General features: G+C 42.4%; 1 protein-coding gene across 33 annotated transcripts in view; it reads right to left on the reverse strand.

The window, feature by feature from the left end:
* The window catches only part of Cadps (Ca2+-dependent secretion activator), a 450,780-nt gene that overhangs the window by 59,260 nt on the left and 373,825 nt on the right, over positions 1 to 17,695 (reverse strand). For 31 of the 33 annotated variants that reach the window (XR_003950860.1, XM_006518048.3, NM_001359920.1 and 28 more), the window contains 2 exons: positions 9,022 to 9,096; positions 8,052 to 8,135 (listed from right to left, as the gene is read on the reverse strand). Coding sequence is in view for 30 of the 33 variants with exons in the window: in XM_006518048.3 (XP_006518111.1) it covers positions 8,052 to 8,135; positions 9,022 to 9,096 (159 nt within the window). In the remaining 3 variants the exon portion in view is untranslated. Of the gene's footprint in view, positions 1 to 3,403; positions 3,515 to 8,051; positions 8,136 to 9,021; positions 9,097 to 17,695 lie in introns of all 33 variants that reach the window. The other 2 variants (XR_003950862.1, XR_001781126.2) reach the window with 1 other exon arrangement.

Consider the following 17,695-nt stretch of genomic DNA (forward strand, 5'->3'; position numbering starts at 1 on the left):
AAGAATGACCTTCTCCCATGTGGTTGGGTACTTAAAGCAGAATTTTTATAACATCTAACATTGACATCACCTTAGATACAATGTGGTTACATCCTATGCTTGACTCATTTCTGCCTCCCTCTAAAAAGACAACAGTAACAAACCCCTCAAACAACAAGAACCAATTTTCTTCTTGGTATGTTGGTTAAATTTGATAGTATAGAGAAACCCCACCACGATCAATTTCAAGCTCCTAACATATAATATAAACATGGAGATTTGGAAGCAAAACAGAGAACTGGATCTTACAGGCAATAGGAACCAACTAGACAATGCCAATCATTGAAAACACAAAGTCAGAAAGTCTCAAATGTTCCTTTTATTAATGTACTCTAGGTAGTAACTTATAGGATGTGTGTGTGTGTGTGTGTGTGTGTGTGTGTGTGTGTGTGAAATGATGTCAGATACATCATTTAGAAATTTTTTTTGAGACAGGTTCTATGTAGCTCTGACTATCTTGTAATTCGCTATGTAGAATAGGCTGGCCTTGAACTCACAGAAATACCCTTGTCTTTGCCTCTCATGTACTGGGAATAAAGACATATGCCACCATGCCTAGCTAAAAAGTCTTGTGTCTACATCTTTTGGTTCAGTAATTTACTTATAGCACTCATTCAAAACATGATGGCTGATTGAATAAGCGATGTCAATGTTAGACATGGTAATCTCTCTCTCTCTCTCTCCCTCTCCTCCCTCTCCCTCTCCCTCTCCCTCTCCCTCTCCCTCTCCCTCTCCCTCTCCCTCTCCCTCTCCCTCTCCCTCTCCCTCTCCCTCTCCCTCTCTCTCTCTCTCTCATCTCTTTTGGAGGATAAAACACAGGGTCACATACATGGTAGGCAAGACTTTTAACATTGAATCTATCTCATAGCCCTAACTAATATTCTAATGGACAAAGAAGCATCCTAAAGATTATGAGTAATAAAAGAGAAAATGCTAACTATGTAGTAAGTGTAATGAAAAGTATCTTTGGGGTCTAAATTCTGGACACAGAAATCTATCGAATCACTTGCTTCACCCTGTGTGCAGGTAAGTCTGGCCTTAGAGGAGAACTGGCTACTACACTAATGAAAGCTGTTTAAATGTTTAGATGGGGTCATTTCAACTTCCTCACTCTTCTGAGGAAACTGAGCTCAGCTCTAGAAGTGCTATTCACAGGGCACCTGCTACATACAAGATACCACAAAAAGTCCATGGTTCCTAGATCCAATACTGACGTCAGCAGCCTTACTCTGCAGATAACTGAACCGGATCTCAGAAGTGGCCAACAACCTGTCAAATTCTCTCAACCTGGGTTTCACCAGCTCTCTTTAAGTTTCTGTCAATAAGGGCCCACTGTGTCTGGTTGGAGGTCAAGGTGGACTCAACGACCTTTAATTATAGCTCATGTGAAACTGCATACAAATGTTGTAGGTATTTCTTTCACAATTGAGTTTCTGTGAGCAGCTTGATCAGCACCTGAGAGTCTGAACAAAATACTGTGTCTATCTCATGTTCGCTTTCAAAGATAGCTGTTTTTACAAAAGAACATTAAAGGAAACAGCTGATTTCAGATGCTTGTCTTTTTCTTCTCTATGTTGCTCTAGTCAGCAGGCATGTTAATTGTCATGGCAGCAATCTGAAATGAGGGTATCCAAATAGGTGATGAAATATTATATCACAGACCCCAAAGCCCATGCCACATTCTGAAATGTTTGGCGGTGGCTGATGAAAGAGACTAGCGCAGGCTAGAGACCAGTGCTTCTGAGCACAGGAACTTGGCTAGTTGGCTATGAGGAAAATGAATTAGGAAAATATGAAAGGCTCTTCAAGTCACCTTCTAATGGCAGCTCACAGCTTCAGTGTCAAAAGACCACAGCTTGCCACTGACTTATACCAGGGAGCTGGCCTCTCTGCCTTGTCTTAACCATATCCCTTCCTTGCCAGGTCAAATGCTAATTCTCCTGTAGGTCTAGTTTGAGTCACTTCTGGGGCTGGGGAGATGGCTTAAGAAGTGATGGAAGCATGGAGACCTAAGTTTGACCCCCATCATGCATATATACAAAGATGGGTGTGGTAGTGCTCATTCCTAACCCAATTGATAGAGAAGGCAGAGATAGTCATGTTTTGGCCAGCCTACCTAGGCACCTGCTTGTCTTGTGGCTTCCATATGTACATGCACATATGGGCATATTTATCTACAGACACAACTGTACACACAGGATCATGTCCACTCCCTCCAAGTAATTTTCTTCGCTGGCCTCTAGAGGAGGAGGTTGAGAATCTTTGCCCTGTAATTCCACTGCACTGACTAATTTCCTCTTTCTCTGAAAAGTAATGATGTTTCTAATTACTTGTTGGGAATATATCTCCAGCATGTAAACACAGAGTAAGAGCAATAGTTTCTCTTATTTAATACTGAGCCCCAGTACTTAGTGTGTTAGCATGTATTAAGAAATGTGTTTACGAAAGGACTAAAATAAAACTGGTAATTATGTAGAAGCACAAAGGCAGTGGGGAAATGGAAGTCTCTTGCCTGGGTGTTATTCCAAAATGGAATAATTAGGCTAAGTTATTCATAAAATAATTGTGCCTGTCATATTTTATTTTATTCATTTAGTGTGAGCATTGCATGTGGTATATGTATGCGTGTGTATGTGTGTGTAAAGGCATGGGATTTCCTTTTTCATTGTCTTATTTATTTGAAGCAGAGTCTCTCCATGAACCTAGAGGTCATGTTTCTTGGCTAAGATTTTATATAGCAAGCTCCAGAAATCCTCCTGTTTCTGTCCCCAGCCCATTCTGGGCTTGCTGCAAGGGTGCTGGGACATGAACTCACATCCTCCAGGTTGTGTAGCAAGTGTCCTTACTCACTAAGTATCTTTTCAGCCCCCCAAATAGTTATTTTTCCCACTTAGGAATAAAGTAACAGTGGATTGGTTTTAAAAGCATCACCAGGTGATTTCATTGATGAGTTCTGTACATGTAGGCAATTATACTGGCCATAATAAAAGAGTCATATGGCTTAGAGAGTAACTAAGTGTGCTTTATTTATAATATGAACTGAACCTATGGCAGAGTCTGGCTGTAAGGATGTCTCAAGAAAAATGCATAGAAATCATTTCATAGTGTCAGTAAGTTAGTCTTGACAGGCACGCCTGCTGCTACAGCATCTGAGGCAGGACTTTCCACTCAGAATGTATTAGCTAACTGGTTAGCACAGGAATCCAGCAGCCGATAGCCTGATGCTGTTAGCCTTTAATGATAGTCTCTGTCCTATCACCAGCTCACAACATAAAAACCTTTCCTCTCCTGGGTGCTTTCTAATGCCAAAGCAAAAACAGAATACTGTCCGGGGAAACATTAGCAAGCTATTCTAAAATCTCACCCTACTCTATGCCTCCAATTGCTTCTGCAACCACAGTTCCTTCTGGACAGAGGTTAACTCTTTGCTCCATTTCTGATCATTACCAAAGTGACAGACATGTTTCAGGGTGCTCTGGAAAAAAAAAGCAGAAAACAAAAAAGAAAAATGCAGTCACTGCTGACGATGTGAACTGGCTCTAGCCTTGGTCACAACTTTTAGAGGGATCAACCATTTCAACTTTGTTTCACTCTCAAGTGGAAAAACAACTATAATCTTGGTGAGGAGGAGGAGGAGGAGGAAGACGAGGAAGAGAGCTGACGATGACAATGACAATGATAATGACAACAGTCGATGTGAGCAATTAGAAACCCAGAAGACAGGACACACAGTAGGGATTAGGTTCCTGGAAGCCTTGACATGGGCTTTATTCCTCGTGTTCTGTAAGTAACAAATGATGTGTTTGGAAGGAGAACTGTAGCTGGCTGAAATCCTGATGCCTTGGAAGGGCTGCTGTTCCTGACCTGTGGGGGTGGGGTGAGAGTTAGACCTTCCCATGTCTGTCTTCACCCCACCGTGAAGGCTGTACAGGACTGCTCAGGTGGAGTTGAGGTGGAGCCCAACCTCTCTGAGCCTTGCTTCCAACATTTTCTAAACAGCGTTGGTAGAACGGAGCTGCTCTGAGAGTCCCAGAAACATACTTTCAGAGCATTTAGCTCTGTGCCAGGCACTCAGTGAGGACGTGAGGAACACAAGTTATGCCTTTGTACTTATTTTAGACGTTTGAATTTATTTACCACAGCAAAGGCAATTAAAATGTAGGGAATGGGACATTGCTCCAGGTCACCTAGGTCTATGCTAAGGGGCAGAGCTGAGCTTCCTTCCTATGTATTTAGGGTTGCCTTTCTTTCCGAATCTGAATTAAGCTTGGGACTCGTTTCCCTTAAAGTCTTCAGCACCACATACCACACCAAAGTTTCCCCTTTGACCTCTCCAAACCAATTTCCATCTCTAAAACCTCCCTACTCCACCTTACAGGGTCATGATGCAGAAATGTCTCTTGCTTCCCTGTTTTGTGGCCATTAGTGGCTGCTGCTGTCTCTGAAATAGTCCCTTCCCTTCCTCTTTGTTCACAGCTGGCCCCAGAAATCTCTGATCATGGTTCCCTGGAAGGATCTTGAGGGGTTGTCCTGGCTTAAATACTATCTCCTCAACCCTCCCTTTTTCTCCAGCTTATGTCCCAGGCAATGTTTCCTTCCACTTGATCATTCATTCTTTCTCTTTCTGATTGTCTGGCTCCTCGGATAAATGTAACCTCCCAAAGGGCAGAGAACATCCTTTGGAGCACTGCTGTGACCCCGGCACCATCACAACACCTGACATAGAGGTACTTTGTAAGGAATTTGGGGTGACTGACTGGGAAAATGAATTCATTTCAGGAGCAGCGCTCTTGCCAAACCCTGGACAAGGGTGAGTGATGCATTTAAATGCTATGGGAGAGGGACCTGGGCACCTGTTTGCCCTGCCTTTTGGCCTCCTAAAAGAACAGCATGAGACTACCCACAAGGCAGAGTCCTTTCCAAATAGTCATCCGCCATAAAAGCACATCTTGCAGGCAAGGAAAATGGGTGGATGGTTGCTAACTATATCTTCCAACTGGGCTGATCTTTGAAAAGTTCGAGAGGCGCCTGCCTCCCTCAGTCCCAGGCTGCTACTGCTGCTGAGGCCCCTGAGGGAGGAAAGGAGGGTGCGCTTGGGCGCCTCTTGGGCTGGCAGGAGAAGCCACATCTCATCCGCCCTCCTCCCCCAGCTCCTCTCCAAGAGAGGAAGCAATGCAGATGGAGATGAGAAATAAATATTCCTGCCTGCTCTGCGCCACTGCAGACGTTTTCCAAAATGTCTGGCTTGGACCACAAAATCAAGCCCACCCAGCAAAGGAGGCGCTCAGCAGGAGAAAGAGGGGGGACAGGGTGGCATATTTGTCGATATGCGTCAGCTTTCTGGGGGGCCGAGCACATGGCTCATCTTTGGCAGCCCTGCTGAGGTGGGGATGTGGTAAGTGCACAAAGAAAGGAATCAGAAAATAGGAGCAGAGTTAAAGGCAAGTATGCCAGACTCCGCACAGGCTGCGCACCTCTGTCCGAGCCCGAACACACTCCGCTGGTTCCTGTACTTGTTCTCACATATCTTGTTTACTCCACCCCTCACCACAGCCCCCACCCTTCCACCTCTATCCTCTTCCACCTCTATTCCGTTCCTGGGACGTTAACATCACCGGGCTGCCAGCATCCTTCAGAGGTCCTCTGCAATTTGGGCAGGAACTCAGAATCCATGTGTGGAGAGATTCTCACTACCCCTAAGTTCAGTTCTCATCTCTAATACTGGAATCCTGGCAGGCAATGAGATCATAGGCTGCAAATGAGAAGTGGGTGCTTGTGGCCATGAGGTGGCCAAGTGTGTGGGAGGAGTATCATAAGGAGGGAAGTTCCAGGCCCAGCAACAGAGCTGGAAGGCTCGGTATGGCGGCACCATTGCTGGGCATGCCTCTAGGCTGTACAATGTCGTAGGCTCGGTGAGAAAGATGGGAAGTCATCATGGGACACTTTGGTCTGGGTTTCTCACTCTCCCCGGGAATTCCTGGAATCCTGAATTCTTCATCTGGCTGCTGCTGGGCCAGTTGCTAACAAATCTTTTGGAGAGTTCATCCCAGAGGAGGGTCTTGCCAGGAACAAAAGTGGAATCCATAAACAAAAAAGGGGCCTTCTTGGGTCATGGGTTCAAGCACACTGCTGTGAAAACACTGGCTCAAAATGAAGTCTCAAAGCACTAGTCTCTGGGCACTCGGAGAAGTTTGCAGAGATAGTGCACTTTATCCCACCCACTTCCTTGTCATCTCCACTGTTGCAATGAAGAATGAGGCCTTGTCTGTCTCCAACTCATGTGCCCTGGATCCTTCTCTGTGAATCTTGCCCACTCACAAGCCCATCTGCCTTCCAGCATCAGGCATTTACCAGCAGAATCCCACTCTCTCCAGAGGCCACTCAGCGGTTGGAAACTGGCAGGGGAGTTGGCTTCTAGTCTCCACTCTACATATTGCGGTATCACCTCAGACAAATGACTCCCCGTCTCTGGGATACTTTCTTTGTCAAAGGAGTGGGCTAGATAGGTTTCTTTGCAGAGAATGACACATTACACATATGTTTTCAGAGTGAAATTGGATTCAATGTTTCTTTGCATTGTCCCCTTCCCAATCAACTCACTTTGTCAGTGAATAGCAGGCATGAAGGGCATCATACTTCTGGATTAAATTTATCTTTATATTTGGGAAGGTCAGAGTTAAACAGCATAACAAGCTGGGTGTGCTGAAGACGAACGCTATCTAGCAATGGCTTGAAATGTTATCAGCTAACATCTGCCTAAATAGAAGGAGAATCTATAGGCTGAGGAAAAGCCAAAATAGGGTATATTTGTTCATAAATTTACTCCTTTTTAGGACATGTCTGGAAAGAAGTTGTATGCATGTATGATTGTATCTTATCACAATCATATTCATTACTTGTAAAAGATGTTATTTAATTGAGTCCGACTACAAACTCAGACCATGAGGGTTTCATCTCATTCTATGGCATTGTGGGAGATATTATCCATCTCTCATACCCTTACAGGAGGAAACTTGGGCTCAGAGACCTACTCAGGCTCACATAGTTGGCTAGTGTTGTATCAGGATTTGAACTCAGCTCCTAGGGATTCCAAAGATAAGGATTTGTACCCATGATGCTGATGTTCTGGGCCTTGTCTGGCATCTGATTCTCACTGGGAGATTACTACAGACACAGGCTCCTAGGCTGCCTGCTGTTCTTGTACTGTTGTTAAAACAGCCTAGAACCAATACCACTTTTACTGTACCTACTTGGCAGGAACTGGGAGTGAAGCAGGATGAATGGCTCTCTCCTCTGACCACCCATCCACAGAAATCTGCTGCCTCCTGCTTTTCTTTTTCTTTTACCTTTGCCCTTGGTCTTACACAAGTTTAGCACTGAATTGGAGCTTCAAAGAATTTGGAAAGGACATGTCAACAGCTCAGGAAGCTATAAATGCAAACAGCTCCTGAGCTCAGGCAGGCAGAATGAGAGAATTCCTTTTCCTAAGGAGGCTCGCTAGCTGCAAGCACTTTCAGTCTATAAAGGCCCGGTACTTCAACTCCCAGCGCCTGAGGCTGTGTACCAAGCACACTCACTTAGAGATGGAGACTCCTTTCTCTATGAGGTTTCCTGGACTTGAACTGTATACAACTAACTCAGTTAAGAAAACCAGAACTTACGTAGAGTAAAGGCCATAAAAAAGGTATTTGCAGTTACAACTGACCTGAAGGTCACCATATACAATTACTAAAAGTATTTACTGGTAAAAATCGTGGCCCACACTACATTTCCTGTCATAGCCAAGGCAGTTGAAGGTAGGCTATTCACAAGTGCCGTGGAACTGGACAGCATACCGGCCTAATGGCAATGAATGCCCCGCCTCTTCTCCAGTGTTAACACGTTACACTAGCGCTTGAATGTAATTAACACACCTTGCCACTGCCGCGCAAAACCACACATTACCTCTCACCCAAGCAGAACCACAACTGAACCAGACCAACAACCGGGAGAGCAGGATACGCTTTACTCACCGTGAATGACAGAAACGAAGAAAACAAAGTCCCCTCGTCATATCTGGATAACTTTGCCAGTACGCCTTCCAATATAGTTACAAACTAGTAAAACAGCACAAAGGAAAAAGTATTATTTCAAATTGTAGTTGTTTACAAGAAAGAACAGCATGTCCCAGCCACCTAGAGGCTAGGACTCAGCCCCCTGTTCGTTTCTGCATTCCATCTTTTAAACTCTCACTTGGAGGAAGGAAAAGACTGCCGTTGTACGGCAATATTTGACTTATCCGGCTTTCTCTTCATTATTATGTGATTGCAAATACGGAGTGTTACAGAAGTGCAAAGTGACAAAATATTATTGAGTTGCATATAGCATGCGATAATATTAAATGCACTTTTCGAAATCCCAAACTGCGCAAAGCAGTCTTTACATTACATATTAGCACTACATTTAATCCAATCTATTTTTATTTGTATTTTATCAGTAATTTGGGAGAAACAGAAGTTTAGCACTGGCAAATATAAATGTCTTCCCATTCAGCATTACTTAGTTAAAATTCTATAATTCATGAGGGTGACTGAAATAGCTTTATCTGACTTTTCTGTGTTATTATGACTCTCACTGCATGTGAAACTAGAGGGAAAGGGGTTTTCAGGATGGCAGAATTCCTTATTACCGCTTCATTTTATGTATTTTAAAATCTAACTTTGTCAGTGCTGAGAAACAAAACAAACATTTCCCGCATAACCTAGTGCTGCGTTTAGGGACACATTCTTATTAAGTTAACATATGCCGCTTCATCAATTGATCTTCACACAGCTCACGCACATCAGAAAATCCTCGCAAGCTGGGGCTGGGTGATGTGCAGTCCTGTTCCTTGGGAGCTGTGAGTGTCCAGAGCAACTTTTTAGTGTGTTACATTTTAATGGAAAAGCAGACACAACAAAGCAACATTGACAGTGCCCCCTTCCACCTGAAGCTGAAGGTTACCTTTGCCACCAAAAGTGTGATCATTTCTTTAACGGTTTCTTCAATTAGTTCATCTATTTTTGAATGGTATTGATGCTAAAGAAGACAGAAAGACACACATTAGCATGTCAGGGAGTTGACAGTGGGCATTGTGTCCCTGGCTTTAGATCAGAATCTATAAATAAAGCCTGGCCTGCAGATCCAGTCTGTTTCCATAGTCCTAGAAGCAGCAATAAGATTCTGACTTCTCTTTGATAGAGAGACCCGAAGCACTTAAAAAATCAGCAGGCTCATTGTTTCTCGTCTAAGGCTTTAGATAGCCTTTGATGTATACACACACACACACACACACACACACACACACACACACACACACAAACACACATACACCCCAGCACACATGGCTGGCCTAATTGGCCTAGCAGTGTGTTGAACTGGATTATACAAAGCTTGATTCAATAGCAATCTAGTACACTGGGAGAGGAATGGTATTTCTGGGGATCTGATGGGGGATGTAGTTTAAACAGTGGGATCCCTCCAAAGGGAACTTGACTAAGACACCAATTTTATAAAAACCTGCTAAGTATTTTATTTTATTTATTTTATTTTATTTTTTGGTATATGCCTCAGAGCCCATCAGTTTTAGCTACAGTCTTGACCCAGAGGCCAGGTAGAGTCTCTTTCTGAACCATCGCTACAAGCCACACTTTTCCCCTTCCCTTTTATTCTGTTCATCAATAAGCAGACCCAGGTTCGACCTTCTGCTTAGACTGAAGCTAAGTTTTTCCAGTTTTTTCAAACTGGCACTGTCGATTAAATTTAAATAGTAATGTAAAAACACACCCCCACACAAACAAAAATCTGCTATAAATGCCAGGGGAGAAGGAAAAGCAATTTCAACACAAGTTATTATATGCCAGCTCCTTGACATTTATTAGAACATTTTAGTATCCATTTGAATTATTTTGTATTTCCGTTACACAAAAACAACAATACAAAAACATTGTTATTTGGAAAGAAAAATGCACTTACCCACTCTTTAGCAAACTTTCAGGAGGAGGATTAATTAGGAACAAAAAAGAAAAAGCAACAGTGCAAATAAAAATCAGGACAAAAGGACACACAGAAAGATGAAAATTAAATAAAGCATTACAAGGCTGTGCAGACATACAGAAATAAGACAGGAGGAATGTGCTGCAAACGTGCTTGCTGGCAAGCAGGGTGACTGGGCAGAAGCAAGCAGATGAGGCATTGTTTTAGACTTGGAAGAACTGGATAAAATCCTAGTGCAAGGGCCAGAAGCCATACTGCCTACATATTGAGCTCAGTTTCCTTATCTGTAAACAGGTAATAGCACTAAGACCTGAACCTGGGGGAGCCTGGGACCAATACAGATACTGATCTCCAGAAGAGGAGAGGCAAGTCCTGGTGAATATGTCTTTAGCTCCATGTCTCAAAATAACCAGGAGAGACAAGAGACATAGTTGAATGGCTCTCTCTCTCTCTCTCTTTCTCTCTTTCTCTCTCTCTCTCTCTCTCTCTCTCTCTCTCTCTCTCTCTCTCTCTCTCTCTCTCTCTCTGTGTGTGTGTGTGTGTTTAAAGCAGTGGACACATTAAGTGCCTCAACTTGACTATTCCATGTATTTCTCTATATCTTCACATATGAAGACATCCAGTGTATCAATAATGGGTCATAAAAATATGACAATAAAGAAGAAGGAAACTTAATGACAAGCTCTTTCCTGGTCTGTTGTTTGTTTTACTTATGTCCCTTAAGAACTAAGGGCCCAAGCCCCTTTCTGGCCCTGAGCACATCAGATTCGTACATTGACTTTGAAGATCTAGTGAGGATCTAGATGTGAAAACATTTTTTGCCTACTGTAAATGCAATGCAAACATTATCACGTATTCAAGTGCCTCAAGAAGTCACAAAGGGTAGAGAAGCAGAGGACACCATCACCAAGGCATCCTCCCCTCCTTCCAGTTGACTGGAGAAAAAGCAAAACAAATGGCCCAAGGCGTTTTGTCCTGACGAATCAGAACCCTTGTTGACCACATTGCTAGCTCCAAGACAGTTTACTAGTAAATAGCATAAACCAAAGCTGAATTTAAAAAAAAAAAAAAAGAAATTCACAGAATTCTGTACTAGAGTCACAAAGAAGAATGTTAAATCAAAAGAATACGGGAATACTGACAGGGTTCCAAATTCATTTTTAGCTATTGAAATAGGATCCAGAATCATATTCCTACTTTCTGTTGTCACGTGACAGAGTTGTTTCACTAGACTTTCTTTGGATTGCTGTAATTGAGTCACATTTATTAAAATAACTAGGATATTATGCTTATCCAGAAGAGCTGCTATATGAAAGTTAGCACAAGATGAAATACCACACAAGGGGCTTCTAACCAAGCAAAAAGTACCAATGAGATTAAACATGTTCTTTTAAAAACCTTGGTGGAGAGGGTAAAAACAGACTGCCTTGTTCTTTGTATATGAAGACAGGGTCAGGCCCGGGTTTTGTGTCTAAGGGGTCATTGGGGATAATCTGTCTCTTAAGAGGAACATGTCCTTCCGTTTGGACATGAGGCAGAGACCCTGTGACTTATTGAGGCACAGTATGCCTTCATGCATCGATTAGTATGTAGACCCACTATCTCTCCCTTTTGCTGTGCATAAATATTATGACCTCCATGGTATAAAAAATATCTTCACCTGCTTATAAAATAAAGTATGGTGTGTGTGTACCCTCATAAATGTTTGTTTGTGGAGGCCAGAGGACTACTTGGGTGTCATTTCTCAGGAGCTGTCCACAAGGTCTCTCATCAGTCTTGATTTGCTAAGAAGGCAAGTGTAGCCTCCTATGACTGCCTCCCTAGTGCTGGGATTACACACACACACACACACTCTCTCTCTCTCTCCTCTCTCTCTCTCTCTCTCACACACACACACTCTCTCTCACACAGACACACTCACACACACACATACTTGCACACACACATAAACACACAGACACACACACACACACAGACACACTTACATACACTCACAGGCACAGACACACACACTAACACACACATACTTGCACACACACATAAACACACAGACACACTTACATACACTCACAGGCACAGACACACACACTCATACACACACATAAATACACAGACACACACACACACACACACACGCACACAGACACACTTACATACACTCACAGGCACAGACACACACACTCATACACACACATAAACACACAGACACACACACACAGACACACACTCACACACACATACACACACATACACACAGATACACTCACACACACACTCCCAGACACACACACACACTCACAGACACACACACACTCACAGACAGAGACACACACACTCACAGACACACACACTCACAGACACACACACACTCACAGACAGACACAGATACACACACTCACAGACACACACACACTCACAGACAGACACAGATACACACACACACACAGACACACACAAATATCCAGCTTTTTATGTGGATAATGAGGATTGAATTTAGGTTCTTAGGCTTGCACAGCAACCACTCTCTGGCCTGAAGCATCCTCTACCCTAAAGTGAAGTGTTTTGTTATAGTTAGTCTGCCTCTCTTTTTCAGGGTTAACTTGAGCACAGTGTCTCTGCTGCTTAGCTACCCCACCATTGCAGTGGAATGAGAATTATATTCTGGATATAGAATTGACATAGACCTACCCAAACACTGGCATATTACATGAATATACATGAACACACAGTGTAGAAGCTAGGTAGAACTGGCCTGGTGGCTCATGCCTATAATCCTAACATTTGGTGGGAGAAGGTTAAGGCAATAGAATTTTTAGTCTGAGGATAGCCTGGGATATAGAGTAAGAATTTGACGAGAGAGAGAGAGAGAGAGAGAGAGAGAGAGAGAGAGAGAGAGAGAGAGAGGGAGAGAGAGAGGGAGAGAGACAGAGACAGAGAGAGAGACAGAGAGAGAGACAGAGAGAGAGAGAGAGAGAATTACAACATGGCCATATTACTATTTCCCGCAGGACTCGCATTAAAGTCCATTAGCATGTGGTCACATGGCTGTACACATTTTTCTAAACACATCTCAGCTCTATATACTGCACAGCAATTATGCCTTGATACTAGCTGTGTAAATCATGTTGCTAAGTGCTAGATATCAAAGAATTCCCCATTGCTATTTAGGTAATGACAAAATCCATCCTTGTTTTGCCAGAGTTTCCTGCCATAGGTGAATTATTTGACTAACTTGCTTTTCTGGAACCACAGTGAGCCTCCTCCATTACTCTGTTCTCTATGGGTAACTTATTGTTCTGGGCAAACAGGAAGCTTCATAACATGTGGGCACATGTGCATAGGGACTTTCTAAGTTCCCAATTCCCCGCTAGCTGTTGTCATGAAACCCATTGTAAATTGCCTCTTTATCCCATTCTACTTGCTACCTAGCAGATTTTGCATCTTTCAATTCTCTCTGTGGCTTCTTTGGTTTCACTTGGCCCACACCCTGAAGTCATGGCAGTAGTAACTAAGGGAAGCACAGGTTTTCAGTGGCATGAGAAGAATGGGGAGTTGGCTTTTGCATCGGATGGGCTTAAGTGACTGTGAATCCAGGCCTGCTACGGGAAAAGCATCCCACTTGACTTCCTGCGCTGCACATTTTGCCTTGTCATGGAACAGATTGTGTGTACGTTATCTTTCTGTTAAGACCATCTGACCTTGGAAACGAGATGAAAACACACTAGGCCAAGTGAGAAACTATTTAATACACAATTTCCTCTCTATTGGTATTTCACAAATTTTAATGAAAAAATAAATATTTAAGATGGAAAAGTATGGTGAACAAATGTCTCAACAGCTGCCTTTAGATGAGACTTTATCCCAGTGATGAAACTCAGGAAGTGATTGTAAAACTGGAGACTGTATCCGCTCACTAGTGCCTAGTCCAAAACAGGTTGAGGGAGACGGAATCCAGGTGGCAGCCAGAATTAGAAACTAGGTCTGTAATACAGGCTTAATGGTTGGTATTCCAGAGTGCACAGCACATGGGAATGGAAGTCAAATGGTTTCCAAGTATGCTTATCTCAGTTTTAGAATGTTGCCAGTCAATCTTTGCTCAAATCCTCCTTTCACTTTAAAGATAAGTGTTACCATTTTGTATACTATGGACCACTTCAGGCCACAGTTGACATATCAGACCATGGAGATGCAATAAAATTACAGATGGTTTCATCCTGACCATTTTGGGCTACACTAGGAGGCTTCACTTCCCACACACTGGTGACTTAGGTGCTGCTGGCTCATTATATTTAGAAGAAAATCCCGATAGGCCTTATTGTATGGGAGCAAATATCCTTAGGTAAAGAACAAAAGATTAGAATACAGTGTTAGATGGGTCTTTAATCTTGGGTATTTGCGTATTATTTCTGGGGAAAATATGTACAAACCAGTTATGATTTTCATCTAACAAGTGCTGAGTTAGAAAAAATGTGCAGTCTTTCCTGCTTTTAAACTCTATGCCTACAATAAATACATTCCAGTGTTTAACCGCTAAGTGTCACAACTTTTTAATCTTATACCTAGAAGTTGTGGGAATGGATCTCCACTGTCAAAAGCCGGAATAGTTTTAAATAGCAATGCATTGCATGCTGGATCCTATGTGTTACTCAATAAACAACGGTAACTGGTTTGTTCAAGAGTGCACAGTTTGAGAGATAAGCTGAAGGGTCATAGGATCTAGTGATTTAATCCCTGGACAATTGGTGAAAACAACACTCCAACATTAAGCCGAGATCATTTTAGTTTAGGCAAGAAATAATTCATGGTGATCATGAGAGTCAGAGTCTTTGTGACAAGGGTGAGCTTATTGTATTGTATCAACTGTCTTTATTGTATTGTATCAACTGTCTTTATCAAAGATTTATGGTTTGGACTAAGAAACTCTATCAGTTCCCTGAAACTGCACGGGAATATTGTTTATAAATGCTTCCTGGGAAATGGATCCATAGCTTTGATGAGATTCTTAGCAGAGTTTAAACAAACTCACCGTCTCCCCATTCTCTCAATTGTCCTGAGCTCAGAGTGACATGGCTTGTTTAGCTACCTGTTCAAGGAGTGTGGCACCTTAACAAGGCAGTAGCAAATAAACCTGGACCTTGGACCTCCTATGACTGCAGAGAGGTCAGACCTATGATATTCACTCTCTTCTCCTGTGGCGGTGGCGGGGGTGGGGGCGTCATTCTTGTGAATCTCAGACATGATGTATACTCAAAAGCTCTGAGATGAAATTTACAAATTGGACTCCAACCTTAAAAGAAAAAACCCTTTGCTTTCTTTTTGTTCTTGTTTTGAAGGATACTATAGCACACAGAAGATGTATATATTAAAAAATATTGAAACAGAATGGAAGAGAGGCAAATACATGTACATTATGCCTAGAAAAACTCTCTCTCTCTACATATATGTATATATATATATACCAAATAACCAAGCTAACAATTGGTCAAAGATATATATCCTGGAATATTATTTAATCACAAATAGAAAGAACAGTGCATGCTACAACATGCATGGATCTTGAAAATATTATGCTAAGTGAAAGAAGGCAGACACCTACCACCCACCTATTGCTTGGTTTTTATTATGTAAAAGGCAATAAACAGAAACAGGCACATCTGAAGAATATAGGTTGAAGATAACGTAGAACTGGGAATATAGGTAGAACACTGGCTATTGATGTATGATTGGTTTCTTTTTAAGACCATGAACATGGCATACAATTGACTGTGATGGCTGCTATGGGAAGACAGCTATGGGAATGTATACTTTTGAAGGATAAATCCTATATGAATGTGATTTATACCTCCATGATTTAAGAAGCAGTAGCAACAGTAATAGTAGTAGTAGTAGTAGTAGTAGTAGTAGTAGTAGTAGTAGTAGCAGCAGCAGCAGCAACAACAACAACAACACAAGCAGTGGAGGCTTTAAGGGGAGAGAGGTTCCAGAGTGATACCATCCCAGAAGCATAAACTGAAACGGTATCTTTAATGACTTAGAGAGATTTGATGATTTAGAGATCTCACAGTAAGATTTGCAAGGTGGACTCTGTGAAAACCATGAACTTCAGAATCCTTCAGGTAAACGTGGGCAAGTGATAGTGTGTAGAGGCTCTAGGGTGGAGAGGAAAGGTGACCCCCCCTCCAGATCAACTCTATTTCTATATTTTTATGTGTTATGCTTCTGCATAAAGTATGAAAAACTGATTCTGCAGCTAGAATAGGCCAGATAAAAGTACACCAGTGATATCATTTTACAGGTGGGAAAACTGAGGCTCAAAGAGGCTGCCAGGATTATCCAAGTCCAGTTTGCAGCACAACTCAAGACACTTTTCCAGGTGACTGGCAACCTAGGATACCCTTCCCATTGTTTCAACATCTCTCTCTCTGTGTCTCATTTTCAGACAACTGGGAGCCTCAGATCAGTGCTTCTAGGTTGTGTCTTCTAGGATTGCCACCAATGTGGGTATCCTCATCAGAGATAGCCACAGAAGCCTAAATTCCTGTGTGTAAGTGGGGTGTTTTTTTTTAATTTTGGTAACATGTGCATTTATGTATCTATGAAGGTGCATGTGTGTACGTGTGTGGTACATATGTGCTCATTTTTGTATCTGTGTGCTGGTGCATGCATGTGTGGGGGATGCCAGAGGATATCTTGGATGTCATTCCTCAAGAATTGTCCTCCAGAAGTTTAGATTCTTTTAACACAGCCCAGACAAGCTGAAATACTATGATATGAATCTCCAGGGAATTCTGGATGGTTGATGCACAATGAATTTGTAGAGAAGTTTTCTGACTCTTTTGCACAGGTGCTTTGGGAATGAGAACCCAGGGCTCTGTATTGACTCTGGTGCCTAGAGCTTTAACTTCATGGGGGAGGCTCAAAGGAAATCAGCTAGAGCAGAAGCTAGCAGGGGTGGCTGAGGAAGCTCACTTGTGGGGGAAACAAGGTTGGAGGAGATCTTGCCAGAAGAGAACACCACCAACCCACATATAAAATGGAAGGTGCCGAAAGAGAAAATAAATAACGAACAAGGAGCAAATATAATTTAGTAAAAATTCTGAGCATGTAAGGCTGGTATCGAAAGATCTGATTTAGGAGCAATTTATGCCAATTGGCAACAGTATAGAGTTGCCAGAAATGTTACTGAATTAATTCTAAATTGGTATATGAATATCTAGCTGGCTTAAGGCCATCGGAGGAAAATGATCATGATCGTCTTTGATCAAGTCCAAGTTGCTGCTTCCTTCTCCTTCACGTTTTAAATCTGACTTTAGAATCAGAAACTCTGCAAAGGAATAAACTTCTGGTCAGGGCAGATTCACAATCAATTCATTCTAGGGAAAACTGAAAGCCTGAAAATTGCTTTGGACTTGCAGAACCTACTGGCATAGCTTGGGAGTGGCTTGAAGTTGGTTGGATTTCTCCTGCTAGCCACATGTTCATGGGCTAAGATGTACTACTCATGGAAAGAGACTAGCATTCGGACACTCCCATATCTAGTACAGAGAATGGCCTAATAAATAAGGTCATCAAACATCCTTTAGCTTAGAGAAACCTTACAACCACTTGAACTCCAGCCAAGAACTACTTCCAAGTGACTGGC

This window comes from Mus musculus, chromosome 14 (assembly GCF_000001635.26).
Source record: "Mus musculus strain C57BL/6J chromosome 14, GRCm38.p6 C57BL/6J".
Taxonomy (NCBI): domain Eukaryota; kingdom Metazoa; phylum Chordata; class Mammalia; order Rodentia; family Muridae; genus Mus; species Mus musculus.